General features: G+C 41.5%; 1 protein-coding gene across 1 annotated transcript; it reads right to left on the reverse strand.

Moving 5' to 3' along the window:
* On the reverse strand, positions 1 to 25947 carry LOC117562781 (hyaluronidase-4). Its single transcript, XM_034240668.1, has 5 exons — positions 25855 to 25947; positions 9985 to 10307; positions 8904 to 9570; positions 5209 to 5298; positions 1 to 4002 (listed from the first exon to the last, which is right to left on the reverse strand). The coding sequence occupies exons 2-5, from the start codon at positions 10272 to 10274 to the stop codon at positions 3496 to 3498; spliced, it is 1554 nt and encodes a 517-aa protein (XP_034096559.1). The 5' UTR covers positions 10275 to 10307; positions 25855 to 25947; the 3' UTR covers positions 1 to 3495.

Raw genomic sequence — 25947 nt, forward strand, 5'->3', positions numbered from 1 at the left:
TGTTTTGAAGAAAAGTCTTTATTTGCAGTGCATTTACATTCAGGTAACATTTTCCAAGTGTTGCATAGTCCTTGATGCATATTTGGTTTTACAATCTCCAGGAAACAAAGCACACAGTAAGTCCAGGAAACTTCACCTGAAGGCTGGTTTGAGACGAACGTACCGGCTCCGTTTAGGATCAGTGGTGCAGAGATTGTGACAGATGCTACATGTTTACTTTTTAAAGAACAGAAAGTTAAAGAAACTCTAATCCTAACGATTCATAAGAAGTCTCTGGGGCGACCACATCCAGAATCATGTCTCCGGTCTACCTCTTCTCTGAGTTTGATTTGATTTAAAACCCTTCCAGTTCTCTAGGCTGTAGTGATTGTTGATTTGACCCCAACAAGTTATCCAGTTGCAGTTTTCGGAAGTCTTTTTCTAAATATGATAGAACTCTTAATCTGTAGCTGCAGAAACGTTCAGTAAAAGTGTGTTTAGACTGAGTGTAGTGGACGAGAGGATTGATTGTATACAAATGGAAAACAGACTTGCTTTTGGTCGTACCAGAAAGTTATAGAAACTTTCATTAGAAGTCTTTGGGATGACCAGAACCAGGTCTCAGGTGTACCTCTGCTTTAAATAGGCTGTGATTTCAAAATGCTCCAGTTCTCTGTGGTCAATGAAGAGAAGTCTCTAAGTTTCTAGATTGGTATTTTGGACTAAGAGCAGCGTGTATTTGACGAATGGTCTTGATTGTCTAAACATTGGAAAACAGACTTGCTATGAGCGGCATGAATAGAGTTAAAAAGAGATATTTGAGACAGTTTATAATATTTTAACCTTGGTTAAAAAAAGGGCTTATCTTGAATTGTCTTTCCCCTCTGAAAGGAGTCTTTTCTCATCTTGACTTGGTCTTGTTTTTACGGATGAAAGCTCCAGAAGAAGCCAGAACATTGAATGCAGATTTGTCAGCTTTAGCATCTGTTAGCTGTTCTGTGGGCTCAAGCTTGAATTGATCCAGATAAAATGAAGAGAGGAAAAGCAAAAGCCCAAGAATTTAGAATAACTGGAGGCATCAACGCTCAGGAATGGAACATGTTTTTGTGGACTTTTTCAAGTACAAGTATCTGTCATCGTTTTGCAAGAGGTAGGCATTGAAGAAACACAGGAAGTCTCTTCGTCATTATTATAATTCAGATAAAGTATGTGCCGTCTCTTACTTCCTGTTCAGTGTTTCGTCATAGTTCTGTTCTTCAGCTACAGCCACAACAAGATGAAACAATTAAACAGAACTTTGGATTAGATTCTTCCAAACTCAGACATAGTAACATCAATCTCTGTATAATAACTACAACACAAACCTGTTTGTACTTATATCCATATAGAAAGAATACAGATATGTTGAAGTCCATAACACCTATAACATATGTCCCAATAACTCAAAGTATGTAGCATATCCCAACATGCCGTACTTCAAGAGTATAATGTAAGTAACAGTACAAAAAATACATACTTCATGTATAATCAAGTGTCATGCTGTTAGAAATAACAGCAATTCTTAAAGGGTGCCTTAAAATCACCACAGACCAAGCGTCTAATATTAGTGATTATTGCACCTACATATGGCTGTGAGTAGTAGCACCCATTGGTTTTTAGATGTGGCTGTTGTACCTCCGTAAAACAAAATGGAGGATAATCCTGCAGTTAAATCCGTAATCCCTCCAACGCTAGATGATCTCCTCATCGTTGGAGGTGACTCCGTCCACTCTTAAACAAACATACATTATTTTCTAACGTTCCTGGAAGAACGGATGCAGTTGTTGGCGAAATAGGCAGTGCAGATTGTTGCAGAGGTCAAATACAGTTCACCTGATTAACTGAGGTACAATCAACCCAACTGCACGTCCAACCTGTTTCATGTAAAGTGCTATCACACTCCTAAAAGAGAAGGTTACCTTTTAACACCATTTGTTTTTAAAGTTCTTCTTTAACTTGACAATGTGTGTTAGTATTTCCTTTAATGGCCACCAGTGTCTCCTAGAGCAGTGGTTCTCAAATGGGGGTACACGGACCCCTAGGGGTACGTTGGAGTACTGCAGGGGGTATGTGAGATTTATTTTATGTTGATGAAAAAATAAATAAATAGATAAATATACCAGTTTTAGGAAAAGTAACGAAGTTTGAGCAGCGTGGGTTTTATATTAACAGAGTTTCACATATTTCAAAACATGAAGTGTAATAACTGCAGGTGCCTCCCTGTCGGAATGACAAAGATCCTCAGTGAAGCTCAAGCCCATGTTTCACTAAATTGAAAGTATAACTTATTCAAAAGATCAGTTCAATGCAACTAATGTCGTCTCAGTGTTATTGCATGATGTTAAAATTGGTTGGCCATTAATTTAGTGATGGATTGTAAACATTTGAAATGTAGCATTTAAGTGTTTCTCAGTTACTGTTGTTATTTTAACAAATCAGACACTGATCAGAACACTCTGCCCCTCCATGTGAGGTCGGCCCCCGGGCTTTTAAATCCACACTGAAGACACACTACTTCTCTCTGGCCTTCTAGTTAGAGTGGGGTCACGACTCCTGACTGTTCCATGTGTTGCTTTATCTGTTGTGATGTAATGTGTTTTTGTGTGTTTAAATTACATGTACAGCACTTTGGCTCGACCAAAATCGTTTTTAAATGTGCTCTACAAATAAAATGTGATTTGATTTGATGGTGCAGCGCTGTACTGTACCTCTTTATATAGGCTTTTCCCCCTAACAAATTGTTTTTGCGCTGATCAGGGGGTACAGTACTTGGCTGCATTTTTTTTTCAAAGGGGGAACATTATTGAAAAAAGTTTGAGAACCACTGGTAGAGAGGATGAACCTGACTGACTTTGCTTTTCCACTGTCTGTTCCTGTGGCGCCACCATGAGGTTGACTTTGGTGGTTTTGAAGTCAAATGTCTTAAATTGGTTGGATGGTTTGCTTTAACAATTGCTACACACATTTAACCCCCCCCCCCCTCAGCTAAAATGTTGACATCAAAATGTTTCTTCTGCACCAAAAGTCCTATAATTTCATTTATAACCAAATACCTGCAACTTATACCAAACCTCAACCTTTAAACTAACGTAAATAAGCATTTTTAAGAATCGCCTTGGACTTTGGGAAGCAATGACGAACATGTTGTGGTAAATGCTGATAGTCAGCCTGTATTAGCATATCTTCTGACTGTTCAGCTGTTGACTGTTTTGGGGCTTCTGTAGAAGTTTCAAATAGCATTTAATTGACTCAAATACATTTTTTGATTGAATTCAGCCTTTTAGAGTGCAGTAATGAGTACAGCACCAGATCTGTTCCAGACGGAGAACCACTTTCCTTATGAGGATAATAATACATATTGTACAACATAGCATGGTGCATCAACTGAAACAGTAACATATTGGGTTCAATTCCAGTCTTTCTCCATCTCAAATGAAAAAAACATTGTCTGTATGTTAAAAAGTCACATCTGTGTCATCATACGAGCGTCTTCACTAACGACAGGTTCATCAGGAGCATCAGCACCATCAGGTGGAGGCTGCAGGTGTTCGGCGGCGCCTCGTTCTCCCCTCCCTCCCACCGTTCCCCCTGCTCGTCCTCCCACTCTGTCCTCTTCCTCTCCTTCTCCTCGTCTTCCTCCTCCTCCTCCCTCCTCGGCTCGTCGTCCTCCCTCACGATGTTGATGGAGTCGCATCTCTCGCCCTCGTGTCCCTCGTAGCAGTGGCAGCGAAACCTCTTGGTGAGCAGCTGCAGCTCGTGCTGAGAGTGCCAGCCGGTGACGGAGAAGTCCCCGTCGTTGGAGGGCTGGATGTGGTAGGAGGTGCCGCTCAGGTGGAGGTAGTGGCGGGCGAGGGGGTTTCGCCGGACGCAGCGGCCGTTCCCCTGGCACAGGAAGTCGCTGCAGACCTCGGCCGCTCGCGTCACGTTGGTGATGTACTGACCCAGGCGGTGGCTCAGCAACGTCTTCACCTTGGTGCAGTTAAACTGTGGAAATGGGAAAACACACAACTGTCAGGATGTGATGGAAGACTCCAGTTTTGCTCCTAGTTTAAGTTTTCAGTAGCAGTAGGCAGGTACTTACTGTACATCAAACCAGCTCTGATAAACCACTCGTAGCCTAATGGACTTTTTTAAATACAAGTGGTCACTCTACTTTCTAGCATTGGATACCAAATGTACGTGCCACTTGGCCCAAGGCACTGATTTTGAGGAACGCTTTTATTATTGTCTATGCCATTAAAGTTCACAAGATGTTTCAGAAAACATTGAAGACATTTAATGAGTTTTCAGTGCTTCCTAGTGTGATGGAAACTTCTGGAGCAATGGAGACTCAGAGAGACACGAGGAGAGAGCAGGAACTTTGATGGCAAACACTGACGGTTTATTTGGAGCTTCGGCCGGAGAATTCACAAGACATGAGCTGAGCCACGAGGTGACTCAGCGGCTGCCAAACCACTTCTGAAGATCTCTACCCCAGACCCATGTGTTTAGCCAGTTCTGAGAGAAGAATCAACATGCTGCATAACGAGATAAACCATAACACCTCTATCAGCTGACGCAACAGGCAGGAACAGGGAGACGAAACACAGAGAGCACAAATGCAAACGCTTTAATTTGTGGCTTTGCTACCCCCAGATTTCACACCAACATTGGGCCTTTTTAAACCTTTCTTTCTTTTACATGATGGAAATAGTTCACCAAGATGTGTTTCAGATGAGATTTGATGCGAGGAATAAACCGTGAAGTAGTTAAAGTCGAACAAACATCTAAATATCTGCTTTAAATGAATATAAAACACTCCCTGAGGCAGTCAGATGCTCTCTGGATGAACTCTTTTCCATGCAGACAGGATAACTGCAGGCCATAAAAACATGTGTATTATAGTTTTTAAAACTATATATATTAAATTGTCTAAGTGGTTTCACAACACGCAGCGACCACATGATGTCAGCTCTCTATTGTCTGGCTATATTTACAGCTGTGGTTTGTTTGGATTCCAAAACAAATGAAGACGCTCGAGGAAAGAATGTTTTTTTTAACAACACACAACTGCACAAATTAGAAAACATCTGACAGTAAATCAACAAATGACGTGTATTTAGATCTCTATCAATCATGTTCTAACAAAGGGAGTCAGGACATTCCCTCTGTGAGCAAGCTTTCAAAGAGAGAGGGTAAAGAGACACCCACCCTGGAGGAGGTGAGGTTCAGATCTCCCCAGATGACGAAGCCTGCAGCTCCCAGAGCAGCACTTTCTCCGATGGTGTGGATCAAGTCTTTCTGCAGGACACACAAAGGTACAGACGTCACACATTATGGTCTGTTTCCTTCACTGACACACAAGTAAAGTCATACAACACACATTTACTTTAGCACCAGGCCCAAAGTGCAAAAAAGTGATTCGTGAAGCACAATGAAATATACAATGACCGCCCTGGTCTCACCATGTTCGAATCACAAATCAAAACTCTCCTCTTCAGAACTGATTTTAAATCTGTCATTAATGTTGTGTTTTATATATTTCAAGTGTGTTGTTTTAATTATGTTTTTATGATTTTTTTAGTGTCTAGAAAAGCACTCTATTAAAAAAAAGCATTATTATTATTATTTAAAAGTCTTCAAGTTATTTATCAAAGGCAAGTTTATTCATATAGCACCTTTCAACACAAGGCAATTCAAAGTGCTTTACAAAAAATGAAAGACATTCAGAAAATGGCATTTAAAATCAGTCATTAAAAAGAAACGATAATAAAATTAACATTAAAAGAAAAAAATACATGGATAAAAGTTACAGTGCAGTTTAAGATGTGAATAGTTCAATTAAAAGCAGCGACAAAAAGAAAAGTCTTCAGCCTGGATTTAAAAGTAGTCAGAGTTGCAGCGGACCTGCAGGTTTCTGGGAGTTCCAGATATTTGGAGCATAATAACTGAACGCTGCTTCTCCATGTTTAGTTCTGACTCTGGGGACAGAAAGCTGACCAGTCCCTGAAGACCTGAGAGATCTGGATGCTTCATCATTTAGCAGGAGGTCAGAAATGTATTTTGGGCCTAAACCATTCAGTGCTTTATAAACCAGCAGCAGTATTTAGAAATCTATTCTTTGACACACAGGAAGCCAGTGTAAAGACTTCAGAACAGGAGTGATCCACTTTCTTAGTGTCAGTGAGGACTCGAGCAGCGGCGTTCTGAATCAGCTGCAGCTTCCTAATAGATTTTCTAGTGAGACCTGTGAAGACACCATTGCAGTAGTCGAGTCTACTGAAGATAAAAGCATGGACAAGTTTTTCCAAATCCTGCTGTGACATTAGTCTTTTAATCCTAGATATGTTCTTTAGGTGATAGTAGGCTGATTTAGTAACTGTTTTAATGTGACTGTTGAAACTCAGGTCAGAGTCCATGACTACACCTAGATTTCTGGCTTTATCTGTTGTTTTGAACATTGCAGACTGAAGCTCAGCGCTAACTTTTATACGTTCTGCCTTCGCTCCAAAAACCATTACAAAACTAAACTAAAATGCAAAACTGTTTTCTATCACATGCATGGATTTATCACAACATGTCATGAATCTGAAACCTGTACAAACAAATGGACATCATTATTGGTTAATGGGAGAAGAATTATGGGTTTGATCTGAGCTGCTTTTCTGTCAATCTCCACTAGATGGCAGGAGTGAGAACGAAAATGACGACCCTCAGTCAGTGCAAGCAGCCAATGTTGTGATTACAAATCCATCTTTGTGTCAGACATTTGTTGAAATGTCTTTATTAGGCAGTTTAAGTTGCATTGGATATTATGGCTTGTGAAGCTTCTCTACAACACACCCTTCTTCAGAAAGAAAATGTGGGTAAAATGGAAGAAAGAAAACTACTTTGACTAAATATGCAGGTTGAAGCTCCAGGCTGAAAGCTACAATAATGTGAGATCAAGTGAAAGTTTGCTGTTGATTTCTGCTGGAAACCACCTCTGAGATTTGTGAGTACTAACTCAACTTGCTGCTTGATTTGTTTCCAATCAGACTTGAGGGCAGCAGGCCATTGTTTCCGTTAAATTACATTTGCAGACTAAAGAAAACAGAATAATTGTGACTTAAAGGACATCTTATTTTTTGTATTAAACAGACAACTCTCATACCAGACGTGGTCACAGTGAAACACAAGTTAACATCGTCTCACTGTGACTGGGTCGCTATAAAAACAGGCTGTGGCTAAAGAAATATATCTGTGCAATATGGAGCTGCAGCAGTTCAGACAACTTTGGACTCATTTGGAAAAGAAGCAGATTAGAACAGAAAAGGAGAAACACATCTATTTCATGAGACAGGTGCATTGTAGATCAAAAGTTGTCAAAACTCAAGTCATGTGACCGTGCTGTAGTTCCTTCGCCTAAGATAAGCTTTTAACTGCAGAAATTGGTGTTACATGTGGAGATTATCCTGCTGAACAAAAAGTGTTAGTCTCCTAAACGTTTGTTTGCCACAGAGCTTATTTTCTGCAAAGATTCAATGGAAAATACTTATTCCTTTTTGTCGCGGGAGCCGTTGCGATGCTTACTAAATTACTTACCAATCAGAGCTAAGTATGTAAATCACATGCTCAGTACTGTACAAACCATGGATGTATAATAAGAACTGGATACAGCGTGGGAGGCGGGGTCTCGTTCTTTCCTATGAGAGCTGCTCATTGGCGCATGAAGACAAAATGGCCCAACTTTTGAGAGAGCGAAACGTCACAGATTACCCAGCATGCCTGGCTGTCAGAGCAGAAGTACCCGTGTGTGCGCTCATAGAGCATGCGCAGTTGAGTTGCCCCTTAAGCCCCGCCCCTGAGCTCCCACTCTCAGATGCGCGTTCATAATGCCGAGGAAAATAACTCTCAGAATAACGTTATTAGCACCTTTTACAACTTGAGGACCGATTTTTTTTAATAAGGGCTATACAAATGTTCATAATGGGTAATTTATTTAGTTTCAAAAAAATTATCCAATGATTTACGTCGTTTAGACGTCTCTTTCCCAATGTAAGTCATTAGGCGCATTCACACCGCAGTACTTTTCCCACAAAGGTTCATGAGAACTTAGTTCATGTGAACTCTTTTATCGCGTTCACACCAAAAAGAGCCGGTACTATAATTAGTTCATGTGAACCTTTTTACCCCCTCGAAGGTCCCTGCTAGAGAGCAGGGACTTTCGTACGGCTCTCTTGTGAGAAAAGAGCTATATTTCTGATTGGCTGGGCGGATTGCAAACCACGCCCGGTAAAACTCCCAAAAAGTTTTGTGAAGCCGCCATTTTATTATCCTCGCATTAGCATTATTAGCATTAGCATTAGCCCAGCGCAGAAACGCAGAGAGACTAACTTATGGCAACACAAAATAAAACATGGGAGCGGTGGAGATGAGGAGGTGTCGGCGTTCTGGCGATTTTACTCGGAAGGCTTCAGTAGAAGCTGCTGGGAGTCCCAGCAGCTTCTACTGAAGCCAGTCCCTAACTCCGGGGACTTCCGGCCGGGGACTTTGGGCGGCAGTATACGCCGTGAAGTGGTTTGCGGCCTGCCAGTAAACCCAAAGCAGAAGAAGAAGAAGTGACGTCAGCGGCTTCATTTGCCTAATCCTCCCCCAGGGATTTATTCCGGTGTGAACGCGATCTGTACTTAGTTCATGAGAACTAAATAATTCTCATGAACTAAGTTCTCATGAGCCTTTGTGGGAAAAGTACTGCGGTGTGAATGCGCCTAATGGGAAAAAGTGTTTCCGAGCAGCAACCCATACGGAAGTGTAGTACCGCCGTTTGGCCACAACGAATATTTTCCTCAGAGTCCGGCGCACTTCCTGGGGGCTTGGTACAAACAGCAGGGCATCCACATCGTTTAGCTAAACATCTCTCTTACCATGGTGAGGAAGGCCATGGCCTCGTCCCTGTAGCCCAGCCTGAGGTACACGTACGTGGGCAGCTCGTACTCCCTGGAGGTGAGCGCGGCGACGCGGAGCGACTCTCGGATCCTGTGCTGGGCGAAGTGCCGGTTGCTGATGCTGTTGGAGTGACTCTTCTTGATAGCCACGGAGGGGAAGAGCGCCGTGCTGCTGTTCCAGAGCCACATCAGCTCGTCGTTCCTCAGCCTCTCCAGCAGGGGGCAGAAGCCGGTGTAGTTCTGCTCGTGCTGGTTGTAGTTGTGGCAGTCAGGGTAGAGGTAGAATCCCCAGAGTGCATTGGGGCGAAGGCGAGTCCCCAGCTGGATAGTCCTTTGCATGAACGCTTTGGCGCTCTTTTCAAACCTCCTTCGTGCAAGCTCCTCCACTTGAGCATCCGTCACGTTTACAAACGCCTTGGCGGCCAGTTCTTTGGACTTTTGCCGGTAAATGTCCTTCTTGTGCCAGTTACGGCTCCATTGAGGCCGCCAGAACTCCCAGTCGATGACGGCGAGGCCACGGAAATCCTCCGAAGGGATGAAGTGGTTAATATCCTGGTAGGCCTTTACAAGATGGAGGTCCAGGCTGCAGTTCTGAGGCAGGCCACCGTGCACCGCCACACCCTGAGGCGTGTAGTAAGGGTAGTACCTGTTAGAAAAGGTTAGGTTAGGCATGAGCTTCAATCTCAGGATCCATGTATTTGTGATCCTCTCCAGAATGGAAGGAGTCATCACATACAGAGCATCAACTAGTTCCTGAACAGTGTCCTTCACATGCTGATATCCAAGAGAGGGAGTTACACAGTCACAAGATGGAGGAATAGAAAGCAGTATTCAATGTTTACTTCAGATTAGCTCCACGTCAGAAATGAGCATGCTTGATGTCTCTCTCCATAGAGGCTGAATCATCATGTTAATCACATAGCTATCATATGCCTCTAACAGTCCTGATGCTCTTCTAGGTAATCACACATCCTGTCATGTTCACAGCTACAGTTGGGACTTTGTTATCATGTGCTACTCTAATATTGGAAGAGTACATTCAGTATTTTCCCAACAGTACCCCAGACGGTTGGCGTAGAAGATGGTGACGTTCTGACCCGTCCAATCGGCCCGCGGGCTCCCGTGGATGTGGAAGAGGCGTTCAGCGTTCGTGGTCACGTTGTACTTGATGGTGCACATGTCCAGTGGGGCGTTCCAGGCGGCGATGAACGGCTTGCGGGGAATCAGAGGCAACTTGGCGGGCTTCTGACCGAAGGCGGCGTGGATGAGAAGGAGCAGCCAGGAGCAGGTGAAGGCGACGGGGACGACCTGATTGGTGGAGGAAGCCCCGCCCACCGGCACCACGGGCATCCTGGGGATCAGGAGGAGCAGCTGTCAATCATCCTGAAGACAGATGGAGGGGGAGGGAAGAGAAAAACAGAAACGTTGAATTTTTTTTTTTCTAAACTTCATCACAACCAACATTAGCCGCCTTTAGCTTAGCGGTGGTGACGTGAAGTCATGTGACAAACATGTTTGTTTGTTATTTCATTGTTTTGATATTGATATCATTTCTCTTTCCAGGCCTGTTTAGAAAGTGGTGCCGGAATGAATCCCGAACCGAGTAATGAGTCAGCATTTGATCACTTCTGGGTTCCCTTGTTTCGGACTCAATGAGTTTTCTGAACGTGTTTTTGGTAGTTATGGTGAAATAAGGTCTGTGGTTAACGCAAGCTGAAGAGATTTTAATGTTTTGCACTTCACCCTGCTTACAGACGGACAGAATAAGCTCTTAATGACAGTGTGGATTCTCCTAAACTTCATTTGACCCTGGAACTGTTTTGATATTGTTTGTGAGTTTATGGATGAGTTTTACAGTTTTTGTAAAATGACTCGTGAAACATATAATCCACAGCTTCTGTCTTCTAAATAAACATGTGTTTTACTGTCAGCACAATACAGGATCGTGACAGCTTTTACATGTGATTTTATGAGCCGTCTGTTAAGTCTGTTAAAACATCTGGATGTATTCGGCATGCTGACACGCTGCAGAAATTACATTTTCATTTATTTTCCAGCTGTTGACATTTAAAATTCCTCGGAGATCCCCTTTAATACGATGGACAGACATACTGACTGTTTTAATACTGGAATATTGCAACTTAATGAATTTGAATAATTGCCTACATTTTCTAAAGTAATAAACATTAAAAGAAATCCAAAGAAAATGTGGATTCGCGATCTTGAATTGATCGTCTGTTTTTGGGTGATTTGGTCTCGGTAACATCTGTATTCTGCTGAGTCTCATTACCTGTTAAACATAACTGTACAAGCTTTAATTAAAGTGCTTACTTGAAGAATATATCAATGGTTATTATTTGTATTTTTACAATAGATTAGTCGTTTCTTATTTTCGAGGATTTGCTGCTTTCTTTGTCTAATGTGATTTAAAACTGAATATCTTTGGGATGTTTTCAGATAAAAGCAGATATTTAAAGACTCCACTAGCAAATTGTTGTGGGCGTTTTCCCTTTTTTAATATATTTTACAGAAGATTAACAAATAAACTGATAAAGAGAGAACTTGGCACATTATTTGGCCATGAAAAAGTTATTTATTGCAGCCTTAATCAAGTATTTCCATGAAATTAGCTGTTGATATACTGTATTTGCTCCCCAGAGGATGATTTGTTTGTATATGTTGGCCCCACTTTGTACTCTTTTCACTACAGGCAAGAATTCAGACTGCATTCTGTCTTTTGTCCTCTGAGACATAAATAGTCCTTGGTTCTTCCCATGGCACCCGGGGGTCAGAGGTCACAGAGAGGAAGTGAGTTGACACCCAGGGACTGTAAGGAGGACTTCAGCTGTTTTCTGTCCGCACCTCCTCTCACCACAGCCTCAGGCCACAATGACAGGCTTCACTGCCAAAATCCTCAGAGAGGCTCAGTGTTGCGTCTACAACAGCTGGAGGAATCCAATATGAAGTCAGAGAGAAGAAGGAGACAAAATCTGACGTTTGATTTCATTTCTTTCTGTCATGCTTTCACCAAAGATGCTCTGTAACTAAAGATGATGCATTACCACGAGGCCCAGAGTGAGTGGTGGAGTGATGACGTATTTTTGTAGGCCAACCCGAAAGATAACAAGAGCTGCTTCGACAAAAAGCCAATGGGGCTTTTCCATTTCCACACGTTTATAATACTAACACGTTTTGTTCAGCAGGAAAATCTCCACATTTTAACACCACTTCATGATTTGTGAAGTAAAAAGCTAACATCAGGCTATAAACAAACTACAGCACGGTCACATGACTTCACGACACCACTGCTAAGCTAAAGGCGGCTAATATTGGCCTATAAAGGAACTACAGCACAGTCACATGACTTCACGTCACCACCGCTAAGTTAAAGGTGGCTAATGTTGGGCTATAAAGGAACTACAGCACAGTCACATGACTTCACGACACCACCGCTAAGCTAAAGGTGGCTAATGTTGGGCTATAAAGGAACTACAGCACGGTCACATGACTTCACGTCACCACCGCTAAGCTAAAGGTGGCTAATGTTGGGCTATAAAGGAACTACAGCAGTGCACGGTCACATAACTTCACGTCACCACCGCTAAGCTAAAGGAGGCTAATATTGGGCTATAAAGGAACTACAGCACGGTCACATGACTTCACGTCACCACCGCTAAGCTAAAGGCGGCTAATGTTGGGCTATAAAGGAACTACAGCACGGTCACATGACTTCACGTCACCACCGCTAAGCAAAAGGTGGCTAATGTTGGGCTATAAAGGAACTACAGCAGTGCACGGTCACATGACTTCACGTCACCACTGCTAAGCTAAAAGTGGCTAATGTTGGGCTGTAAAGGAACTACAGCATGGTCACATGACTTCACGTCACCACCGCTAAGCTAAAGGTGGCTAATGTTGGGCTATAAAGGAACTACAGCAGTGCACGGCCACATGACTTCACGACACCACTGCTAAGCTAAAGGTGGCTAATGTTGGGCTATAAAGGAACTACAGCACGGTCACATGACTTCACGTCACCACCGCTAAGCTAAAGGTGGCTAATGTTGGGCTATAAAGGAACTACAGCACGGTCACATGACTTCACGTCACCACCGCTAAGCTAAAGGTGGCTAATGTTGGGCTATAAAGGAACTACAGCAGTGCACGGTCACATGACTTCACGTCACCACCGCTAAGCTAAAGGAGGCTAATATTGGGCTATAAAGGAACTACAGCACGGTCACATGACTTCACGTCACCACCGCTAAGCTAAAGGCGGCTAATGTTGGGCTATAAAGGAACTACAGCACGGTCACATGACTTCACGTCACCACCGCTAAGCAAAAGGTGGCTAATGTTGGGCTATAAGGAACTACAGCAGTGCACGGTCACATGACACCAGAGGGAGCTCCACAAATCATGTGAAACCCAGATTTGGCACAAAAAAGGGGGAATACACGTTTCGCAATTATGCCACATCAAGGTGGAACGCTCTTCCCACAACTGTAAGGGAAAGTAAAACTATACTTACCTTCAAAACCTCTCTTAAAGAGCACCTTCGGGGGAGAGCATTGCAAAACTGGCCCCGGTAATGGTACAAATCTCAACCTGTCGTTCAATGGACAGCTTTCCCCCCCCCCATCTATGTATATACTCGCATTTTAGACTCTGTTACTAACTGTATATCTGTAGACTTGGTATGTCTTAAATGTCCGGTTAGGATGTATTAGAACGAAATCTAAAATGAAAATTGTAAATAAGCAATCTGTATGTAAAAAACCACCTGTATGTAAATTGTAAATAAGCCATCTGTATGTCAAATATGTCTTATATGTCTTAAATGACATGATGAATTGGAAATGGGGGACCCTGATGTAAACAAGACGAAAGTCTTTCTCTGGTCTGCATCCCCTTAACAATTGTATGTTTTGAGCTGTACTGTACTGTACCCAATATACAAGCTGTTAATAAACTTTTCAATCAATCAATCAATCAACTTCACGTCACCACTGCTAAGCTAAAAGTGGCTAATGTTGGGCTATAAAGGAACTACAGCACGGTCACATGACTTCACGTCACCACCGCTAAGCTAAAGGCGGCTAATGTTGGGCTATAAAGGAACTACAGCACGGTCACATGACTTCACGTCACCACCGCTAAGCTAAAGGCGGCTAATGTTGGGCTATAAAGGAACTACAGCACGGTCACATGACTTCACGTCACCACCGCTAAGCAAAAGGTGGCTAATGTTGGGTTATAAAGGAACTACAGCAGTGCACGGTCACATGACTTCACGTCACCACTGCTAAGCTAAAAGTGGCTAATGTTGGGCTGTAAAGGAACTACAGCATGGTCACATGACTTCACGTCACCACCGCTAAGCTAAAGGTGGCTAATGTTGGGCTATAAAGGAACTACAGCAGTGCACGGCCACATGACTTCACGACACCACTGCTAAGCTAAAGGTGGCTAATGTTGGGCTATAAAGGAACTACAGCACGGTCACATGACTTCACGTCACCACCGCTAAGCTAAAGGTGGCTAATGTTGGGCTATAAAGGAACTACAGCACGGTCACATGACTTCACGTCACCACCGCTAAGCTAAAGGTGGCTAATGTTGGGCTATAAAGGAACTACAGCAGTGCACGGTCACATGACTTCACGTCACCACCGCTAAGCTAAAGGAGGCTAATATTGGGCTATAAAGGAACTACAGCACGGTCACATGACTTCACGTCACCACCGCTAAGCTAAAGGCGGCTAATGTTGGGCTATAAAGGAACTACAGCACGGTCACATGACTTCACGTCACCACCGCTAAGCAAAAGGTGGCTAATGTTGGGCTATAAGGAACTACAGCAGTGCACGGTCACATGACACCAGAGGGAGCTCCACAAATCATGTGAAACCCAGATTTGGCACAAAAAAGGGGGAATACACGTTTCGCAATTATGCCACATCAAGGTGGAACGCTCTTCCCACAACTGTAAGGGAAAGTAAAACTATACTTACCTTCAAAACCTCTCTTAAAGAGCACCTTCGGGGGAGAGCATTGCAAAACTGGCCCCGGTAATGGTACAAATCTCAACCTGTCGTTCAATGGACAGCTTTCCCCCCCCCATCTATGTATATACTCGCATTTTAGACTCTGTTACTAACTGTATATCTGTAGACTTGGTATGTCTTAAATGTCCGGTTAGGATGTATTAGAACGAAATCTAAAATGAAAATTGTAAATAAGCAATCTGTATGTAAAAAACCACCTGTATGTAAATTGTAAATAAGCCATCTGTATGTCAAATATGTCTTATATGTCTTAAATGACATGATGAATTGGAAATGGGGGGACCCTGATGTAAACAAGACGAAAGTCTTTCTCTGGTCTGCATCCCCTTAACAATTGTATGTTTTGAGCTGTACTGTACTGTACCCAATATACAAGCTGTTAATAAACTTTTCAATCAATCAATCAATCAACTTCACGTCACCACTGCTAAGCTAAAAGTGGCTAATGTTGGGCTATAAAGGAACTACAGCACGGTCACATGACTTCACGTCACCACCGCTAAGCTAAAGGCGGCTAATGTTGGGCTATAAAGGAACTACAGCACGGTCACATGACTTCACATGAAATTCCTACGTCTCTTTTGTTCCGTGTTGGTTTGTAGTCTTGAGAAGTTTTTGAAAGTTTATGGGACTTTTTTCAGATCTTAGTTATGTCGGTTTGACATCAAAGTATTTTTCTCTCTTTGTGCTCCTGCCAGTCTTCCCCGTAGGTTTGGAAATAATTTAACTGCTGCACTTAGGGAAAGCAGATCCTCTTTCAAAGCAATGAATGTATGGATGTACGGCTGAAAGCACTTCCAGGCGAGATTTGATGATAGGAATGTTTCTGAATATTCTCTTTGTCGGGTTTCTTTTTGAGCTTGAAATCTCTGAGCTCTTCTTACAGAGACATGAGATGTGACAGATGTTCTTATATAATACCTCCGTCGATCAGTTTACGGATAAATCATTCTGGACATGCAACACTGGTTAGTAAACCTCTGTGGAAACTTCAAATGTGTGCTTATTCAACCATAAAAATATCTGAACAGGCAGGCATTGAAGATATTGGGTTGTCAGGGGAAATTCGGTCGTCTCAGTAGTTTAGGAAACAGCCAATACAGCCGTCATGTTACACTTTATTCTAAAACATTAAGGGTTAGAGTTGGTGAGGAGGATGAAGAAACAGCAAGAATCCTGCAAGTACATTTGCTTCAAATAAGCCACACAATTGTAACTGCTTTGTACAGCAAAGGGATTTTTTGTTATGTGAATGTCCAAGTTGCAGACCTCTTTCAGGTTGAGACAGTCTGCAAATAGTTTGATTAAAAGTGCAATGCAACCACAGTCTAAGGTTTAACGGCCCCATCCTTCATGTCAATGGTTCAATGCTGGTAAAAGATGGAGAGCCTCAGATTTAATTCATTCTTGTTCATGTTTAAAGTCTGGCTTCCTGTCAAAGTGAATTATCTATCCAGAGTATGTCTGGCATCGATTAAGATAACAGTCTGTTGATGTCTGTGGTTCTGGTGGAGCATTCATTCAACAAAAACTCGAACCAGAGAAACCGTATAATTTTAATTAATTTCCAATGTCTCTGTCGGAAAATTGGGGTGAATGTGAAGAGAAGCTGCCAGTGTCTGAAGCTCTGCAGAGGAACGACATGATGATGTGGGCCAAGGGTCAAGAGGAAGATGTTGGCATAACCAATATCTCAATATCTCTAGATTGCCTATACCAGTAGGGGTGGGAATCACCAGGCTCCCCACGACACGATACTATCGCGATACTTATGCCACGATACGATAGTATTTCGATACGATTTAAAGGACACCTATTATGCAAAATCCACTTCTCCATGTCTCTTCTACATCAACATGTGTCCCCTTGTCTTCATGTCTCTTCTACATCAACATGTGTCCCCTCTTCTCCATGTCTCTTCTACATCAACATGTGTCCCCTCTTCTTCATGTCTCTTCTACATCAACATGTGTCCCCTCTTCTTCATGTCTCTTCTACATCAACATGTGTCCCCTCTTCTTCATGTCTCTTCTACATCAACATGTGTCTCTTCTTCTTCATGTCTCTTCTACATCAGCATGTGTCCCCTCTTCTCCATGTCTCTTCTACATCAACACGTGTCCCCTCTTCTTCATGTCTCTTCTACATCAACATGTGTCCCCTCTTCTTCATGTCTCTTCTACATCAACATGTGTCCCCTCTTCTTCATGTCTCTTCTACATCAACATGTGTCCCCTCTTCTTCATGTCTCTTCTACATCAACATGTGTCCCCTCTTCTTCATGTCCTCTTCTACATCAACATGTGTCCTCCTCTTTCTCCATTTCTCTTCTACATCAACATGTGTCCCCTCTTCTTCATGTCTCTTCTACATCAACATGTGTCCCCTCTTCTTCATGTCTCTTCTACATCAACATGTGTCCCCTCTTCTTCATGTCTCTTCTACAACAACATGTGTCCTCTCTTCTCCATTTCTCTTCTACATCAACATGTGTCCCCTCTTCTTCATGTCTCTTCTACATCAACATGTGTCCCCTCTTCTTCATGTCTCTTCTTCATCAACATGTGTCCCCCTCTTCTTCATGTCTCTTCTACATCAACATGTGTCCCCTCTTCTTCATGTCTCTTCTTCATCAACATGTGTCCCCCCTCTTCTTCATGTCTCTTCTACATCAACATGTGTCCCCTCTCTTCACGTCTCTTCTACATCAACATGTGTCCCCTCTTCTTCATGTCTCTTCTACATCAACATTGTCCCCTCTTCTTCATGTCCTCTTCTACATTCACCATGTGTCCCCTCTTCTTCATGTTCTCTTCTACATCAACATGTGTGCCCCTCTTCTTCATGTCTCTCTACATCAACATGTGTCCCCTCTTCTCCATGTCCTCTTCTACATCAACATGTGCCCCCTCTTTCTTCATGTCTCTTCTACATCAACATGTGTCCCCTCTTCTTCATGTCTCTTCTACATCAACATGTGTCCCCTCTTCTTCATTCGTCTCTTCTTCTACATCAACATGTGTCCCCTCTTCTTCATGTCTTCTTCTACATCAACATGTGTCCCCTCTTCTTCATGTCTCTTCTACATCAACATGTGTCCCCTCTTCTTCATGTCTCTTCTACATCAACATGTTGTCCCCTCTTCTTCCATGTCTCTTCTACAATCAACATGTGTCCCCATCTTCTTCATGTCTTCTTCTACATCAACATGTGTCCCCTCTTCTTCATGTCTCTTCTACATCAACATGTGTCCCCCTCTTCTTCTGTCTCTTCTACATCAACATGTGTCCCCTCTTCTTCATGTCCTCTTCTACATCAACATGTGTCCCCTCTTCTTCATGTCTCTTCTACATCAAACATGTGTCCCCTCTTCTTCATGTCTCTTCTACATCAACATGTGTCCCCTCTTCTTCATGTCTCTTCTACATCAACATGTGTCCCTCTCTTCTCCATGTCTCTTCTACATCAACATGTGTCCCCTCTTCTTCATGTCTCTTCTTACATCAACATGTGTCCCTCTTCTTCATGTCTCTTCTACATCAACATGTGTCCCCTCTTCTTCATGTTCTCTCTACATCAACATGTGTCCCCTCTTCTTCATGTCTCTTCTACTATCAACATGTGTCCCCCTCTTCTTCATGTCTCTTCTCAATCAACATGTGTCCCTCTTCTTCATGTCTCTTCTACATCAAACATGTGTCCCCTCTTCTCCACGATCTTCTTCTAATCAACATGTGTCCCCTCTTCTTCATGTCTCTTCTACATCAACATGTGTCCCCTCTTCTTCATGTCTCTTCTAAATCAACATGTGTCCCCTCTTCTTCATGTCTCTTCTACATCAACATGTGTCCCCTCTTCTTCATGTCTCTTCTACAATCAACATGTGTCCCCTCTTCTTCATGTCTCTTTTCTACATCAACATGTGTCCCTCTTCTTCATGTCTCTTCTACATCAAACATGTGTCCCCTCTTCTTATGTCTCTTCTACATCAACATGTGTCCCCTTTCTTCATGTCTCTTCTACATCAACATGTGTCCCCTCTTCTTCATGTCTCTTCTACATCAACATGTGTCCCCTCTTCTCATGTCTCTTCTACATCAACATGTGTCCCCTCTTCTTCATGTCTCTTCTACATCAACATGTGTCCCCTCTTCTTCATGTCCTTCTACATCAACTTGTCCCCTCTCGTCTCTTCTCATCAACCAGTGTCCCCTCTTCTTCAGTCTCTTCTACATCAACATGTGTCCCCTCTTCTCCATGTCTCTTCTACATCAACATGTGTCCCTCTTCTTCATGTCTCTTCTTCATCAACATGTGTCCCCTCTTCTTCATGTTTCTTCTACATCAACATGTGTCCCCTCTTCTTCATGTCTCTTCTACATCAACATGTGTCCCCTCTGTGGAAAGAGACTCTGAAAGTTTCAGGAACAAAGATTCTCTCTTTTTTTGATCCATTTCTATAAAAACCTGTCTGAAAATGTGCTGAACAGATTTTGGCCACTTTATGATGTCATAACGATGTTTTGTCTTGTGTAACCATTAGCCAATCAGCAACCAAGGTAACCCCCCCCCCCTTATCACCTGAATCTCCTCCCCAGAGCACCATTGAGTTCTTTGTAACCAAATGTCTCTCAGAGGGGCGTGGGGGAGGGGCTCCTTATTTTCATCTAAAGTAACAGACAGAGAATCAGCACTTTGGAAACAGGGCTGAAACAGAGGGGATTATGGGTAATGCTGCAATGATCTGTTTGGTGTTTGGAGCTAAACACTTCAGAGACATGTTTGTATATATCCGTGTATCGATACCATATCGGCACGCAAAGTATCGCGATGCTATGCTGTATCGATTATTTCCCCCATAATCTTAATTGTGGGACTCAGTTTGTCTCCTTTCTCCCAGGGATTCGTTAAAAATGTGTCCGTTACAGTTATTTACTCCTCAAGCCGGTTTATAATACCTGGACAGCTACCTCGAAAGGAGTTCATTTTTTCCCCAGTGATTGGATTCAAAGCCCAAAGACAGTATTTTGAACTCAGGAGTAAGTGAAGCTGACTGTTCGATGGAAACGGATGAAAAGACGAGGACTTTCAGAGACGCCAGGAGAGGAAGAAGCTTGTTGTCCGTTTGATGTTTGGATATCGAGCCGAACCCCTGAGCGGCGGGAGCCAAAATAACAGATTCCCTCACATGCACCATCTGTCGCGAAAATATGTTCCAACAGCAACCGGATCTCACTAAGTCACATCAATACTCAGTCAGTCAGATTCTGGCTGCATGAACGCTTTAAAGACAAATTGTCCACTAATAAACCTGCAGACCTGTATTTGTGACTCATAAAGAAATACCTGCATGTTGTTCAAGTTAGTATGCAACTTTAAAAATAGCCCTATTATGCTTTTTGGGGTTTTCCCTTTCCTGTATAGTGTGTTATATATGTTTGCGTTGCATTCGAAATCTAACTTAAGTCAAAGAAACAATATATACTAGTGATGTTACGTTCACGAACGATCCGATTCTTTTGAAACGGCTCTTTGGTACGAACGAAGGGAACCGAGTCGTACTTGGTGAGAGCCGCTCTTCAGTGTTACAGGTAGACGACGTGTTTTTCGGGTGAACAAATGAGCAAACAAAGACCTAGGCAATGAGAAAGCGGAGTGTAACAGTTGTAAAGCCAAAATATCATTTAAAGCAGGGTCAACAAATAATCTCCACTTAAAAAAACCGGCTCTTTTGAACGGCTCTCGCAAAGGAACGGAGCCATAAGATCCAGCTCCCTTCAAAGAGCCGTAATTCCCATCACTAATATATACTGAAAGTAACATATATATATTGAACATACTCCGGAAAAGTACTTCAAAAATAGTACAGTATTTGGGGTTTGTACTGTATTACATTGCAGCACTGCTGCCAGTTCACTTTCTTTGATAATGATGATACTTACTTTTATTATGGTTGTGTACTTTTTTGACTTTGTAACACTTTCTTTATTTAATATTTTTCGGCTACATCACACGATAAATAATCCAAAGGCATCTTTCCTCAATTCTTTAGTCTGTTTTATAGTGAGACTATGCAATCTGATATCTACTTTAGAAACCAAATCAAAAAGTCTGAATGGTGCTGTAACATATTTAAGATAAGATAAGAACTTTATTCATCCCAATTTAGAAAATGTTTGTGTTGCAGCAGCAGCATAACAAGGCATTGTACTAAACAAATGAAATGACAAGAAATAGACAATATATATGTTGAATTTACAAATGAAAAATAACAAGATATAAAGCAAGGTATTATATATACATTAGTATGTGACAGATGTAATATTAAATATTAAACTGAGTATATACATGTAAATGTACAGTGTGATTTGATTCCAAGAGAAACTATGGATCAGAGATACTAAAACATGTATTCACACACTATTCTAAAATAAGTCATTAATAATAATTATGATAATACGTCTTATTAGGGTTGTTTAGTGCCAAACATTAAAGGAGACCTATCATGCAAAATGCACTTTGTGATGTCTTCTCTACATCAACATGTGTCCCCGGTGAGTCGGGGAACTCACGCAGCGTCAGAAAATAAAACCCTCTCTCTTTTCCTCCGTACCCAAATCTCTAAAAACGGGGAACAACGGAGCTGATCCAGATTTGCGTCCGATATGACGTAATATCTGAAATGTGGACCCACGGCCCAATCAGAAACGTTGCTATCAGAAACAATGCCCGACTGTTTTGGACGTAATATGGTCGGTGTTTACATTAGCATCGCTGACACTCAGAGCTAACCTGTACTGGAGAGCATGTGTGTGAAGAAGCAGGAAGTAGAAAGGAACTCACCTTGTGGTGTAACCGGCAAGAGAGAAAGCCTTTGAGCTCCAGACTGTTTCAGAGAGAATCCTTGATGTGGTTTTGGCATTTCATCATGGCAGTATTTAGTTTAGACAGTACCTGCCGGGTCATAAGCTCCGCCCCCTCTTTTTTGTTAAAGTTTTATACCCAAATCAGCACTTTTGAAACAGGAAGTGAAATAGAGGGAAATGAGGCATGGCTAGAATGGGTGATCTGTTTGGTATTTTGAGCAAAACACGATTTTTATATATCTGAGACCGATGCTATTGCCTACAAATAGCATGATAGGTGACCTTTAAGTATTTATATATTAAAGGCACTAATTATTTTAGAAAAAATTGCCAATCATCTACACTGTCCTTTGCAATTCGGTTGGACATGTCCTCGCTGTTGGTCAAATAAAGTAAGGATTCAAGGATTCAAGGCTTTTGTTGTCATGTGTGCATAGCTACAGCGTAGTTATGATTACTGATTCAGATGTGTTGTGTCCTTCATCGCCTCTTCTTTCCATGAATCACAACACGCTGGTTGAAGCGCGTCAACCAGAGCAGAGAGAAGCATTTCAACAAATATTCCTGGTGGCTAAAATGTGGTCGTGATTCATGTTCCTCACACGAGAAGTGGAAAACAAAAGCCAGAGAGGAAGAGGGAAACATTTCCACTGCGAGCGCAAAACACCAGGAAGAAGAGATGGAGAGTTTGGGTTTGAGGAGGATTTAAATTAGATAGAGAAACCAGATGGATGAGCGCAGAGAAAACACAACTAATGGAGATCAACACATCTGAAATATGGATATCTTTAAGCCTCATGACTGCTTTTAAATCTTTGTTTATTCTGATTCTTCAAGTTAGTCCCTCATTGTTTTAGAGCTCTGATCTTGTTGTTGTTGTTGGTTAAGGATCAAAGAGTCATGTGACAAAGCGACTTTGATATATTGATAAAGGAACAAGGTAAAGAAATGTATTTTGTCTACATTGTCAAATTTAAAGGAGCCCTATTATATATATATTTTGTTTAATATGTATTTGTGGCATAGCCTACAACTCGTAATACATGCAGTACAATGTGAATCAGATTAAGCACTATTAGGTTTTTTGCGGCAGTATCAACATTTGAGATATTTGTCTTACATAAATGCGTTTTTAATTAACGAAAATGTCGCTTCTTATCAAGACAACCACTACTACCACTATTTTCTATTCAAATAATTGATCAAAAGTGTTACCAAACAAGCAAAATAGTACAATATTTGATATCATTGCCTTATTTGGGAGAAAAAGAAATGCAACCTTATGTCATTCTTCACATTTATATATATTATAATGTGGCAATATACTGTTTCTTAGTATTTCACCTGTAGTCAGAGCGTCCTCAGATTACCGTGTTTGCTCGTTTACCTGTCGAGCCAAATCCTGAAATCCCGTTAGCCAATCAACACTCTCTGCTTCAGCTTCTGATCTTTAACCCCAGACATGTTAACCTCCTCTGAGTGTGTGTGGAGGGCAGACTGAACAACAACAAGCTCACACACACACACAGACAAAAAATAAGTGTTACAGCCGCGTGTGATGAACTTTAATCCAGATGCTCTTCCTCAAAGAAGAACCTCCCGTGTTTTTCATCTCTTTGAATATGTACTGTAAGTCTTTATGAGTCAGAGCGCTAAATGACTGAAACTCCACCTAAACGGAGACTTTAAATGTCTGCTCTGCTAATGGTGTGCAGCTTTAAAGGAGGACAGTAATGCATTATGGGTACAAATACAACAGGGAAGCTTTCTCTACTGCAAGGGTATTGTTTGGCGGTGGTGGAAAGTATATTTATTCAGATACTAAAGTACAATTTGACGTGAGTATTTTCATGTTATGCTACTTTATACTTCTACTCCACTACACTTTGGACGTCAGTATTGTACTCTTTGCCCCACTTTGTGTATCTGACAGCTCTAGCTCCAGATTGTTATCTAATACATCCTATAAATTAACTAATGCAAAAACCATGATGTGTTATTAAAATATCAAGCACAAGTATAAAAGGTAGAGATTAGCTCCATATTAACCAGCTTTGATGAACACATGCTTCAATATCTCATAATCAGAGGTGTACAGTAACTAAGTAGATTTACTCAAGTTCTGTACTTCAGCACAATTTTGAGGTACTTGTACTTTACTCGAGTATTTCAATTTTTTGCTACTTTGTACTTCTACTCCACTGCATGTATTTAATACCTTTAGTTACTTCACAGATGATGAATGATGTGAAATCTAATCAAGTGTTGAATCAGACTTTAGTTCCACCTGGAGTAAATCCACCAGCTACCCTGCAGTATACAAAGTCATTCAAACTAGCTGCACCTTTACCAGCTTTGAGAACACTTTCATGATCAATCATTATAAAACATATATATATATTATTCTGAAATGGACCAATCAAACAACGACTACTTTTACTGTCGCTACTTTCACTATATTTTGATGAGAATACTTTTCTACTTTTACTTGAGGAACATTTTGAATGCAGGACTTTCACTGTAACAGAGTATTCCTACACTCTGGTACTTCTACTTTTACTCAAGTACAAGATCTGAGTACTTCTACTTTTACTCAAATACAAGATCTGAGTACTTCTACTTTTACTCAAGTACAATATCTGAGTACTTCTACTTTTACTCAAGTACAACATCTGAGTACTTCTACTTTTACTCAAGTACAATATCTGAGTACTTCTACTTTTACTCAAGTACAATATCTGAGTACTTCTACTTTTACTCAAGTACAAGATCTGAGTACTTCTACTTTTACTCAAGTACAATATCTGAGTACTTCTACTTTTACTCAAGAACAATATCTGAGTACTTCTACTTTTACTCAAGAACAAGATCTGAGTACTTCTACTTTTACTCAAGCACAAAATCTGAGTTCTTCTCCCACCTCTGATTCTAATCAAGAGTCATGTCACAGGCACTAAACACAAACATGAACCTGAAGCTGAGCATCACATGACCTTTAAATATGATTTTGAAAGCAGGACTTGCAACAGAGGTTTTTTACGATGTATTATGTCACTCCTACGTTAAAGATCTGAGTACTTCTTCCACCACTGTTGTTAAGGGTGAGCCAACATTCCTTTCATGGCATAGCGCTCCCCCCCCTCCTCTTCCTCCTCCTCCTCCTCTTCCTCCCCCTTTTCCCTTCCTGCATCACCCAAAACAGACGCTGTAACACCCCTCCCTCCCTCAGAGGTTAAAAATACACTTTATCAGCCTCTCGTGCCGCAAAACAAAACCTGCAACGCCGTCAAGCTCGAGTAAGATGGGTCTGTTTTATAAAAAGTTAAGAAATATAGGGAATCGGTTGCCTGTAAGAATTTAAGTGAATAACAACTTCATTACTTGGTAGTTAGATTTTTAAGTTTGATACACAAAGTCTATTTAAAGTGGCCCTATTGTTATTATTATTTTCCCTTTCCTGGAGTGTGTTACTAAGGTTTTAGTGCATGTAAATGGTCTTTTAAAGCATGGAGACATGTCACAGTAGAGGAAAAATTACAAATATGAACCAGAACATTTGAATAATGACTTAAAAAAATTAAGAAAAATCTTGGTTTCCAGTTCCTTTCACTTTATTCTGTGTCTACGAGTTACGAGATACAGTGAAATGATAGAAGTGTGGAATAATAGAAGTAATGCAATATCCAGAAGTTCGTTGATATTGAACAGTTTTATTAAATATTAAGTCCAGGCTATGAATGAACTTGTTAAAAGCCTATTTAAATGTATATCAAAAGTGATGCAAAAACAATGCAGTTGAGCAGAAATGTAGTCATGATTGTTTTACCAGCAAATACCGTGTCTAGATTGTTGCGTAATTCACAAACCTCACAGTCAACATCTCTGGAAATACTTCCTTAAGAAATCTGAAACCAGTATTTTGTAGATCACAGAGATTTGAACATGAAGAGAGGCTGCTGTTCTGAATAGCTTGAGTACCTGAGGTTACCGGCTCACCTGTAGCTGTGGAGGTCTCTCTGTCTCCGGGGTCACCGTAGAGGTCATGGTGGCCCTCTGGATCCTACGTCCGACAGACATGCGTTCATTCCC

This window comes from Gymnodraco acuticeps, unplaced genomic scaffold, assembly GCF_902827175.1.
Source record: "Gymnodraco acuticeps unplaced genomic scaffold, fGymAcu1.1, whole genome shotgun sequence".
In the NCBI taxonomy this organism is placed as follows: domain Eukaryota; kingdom Metazoa; phylum Chordata; class Actinopteri; order Perciformes; family Bathydraconidae; genus Gymnodraco; species Gymnodraco acuticeps.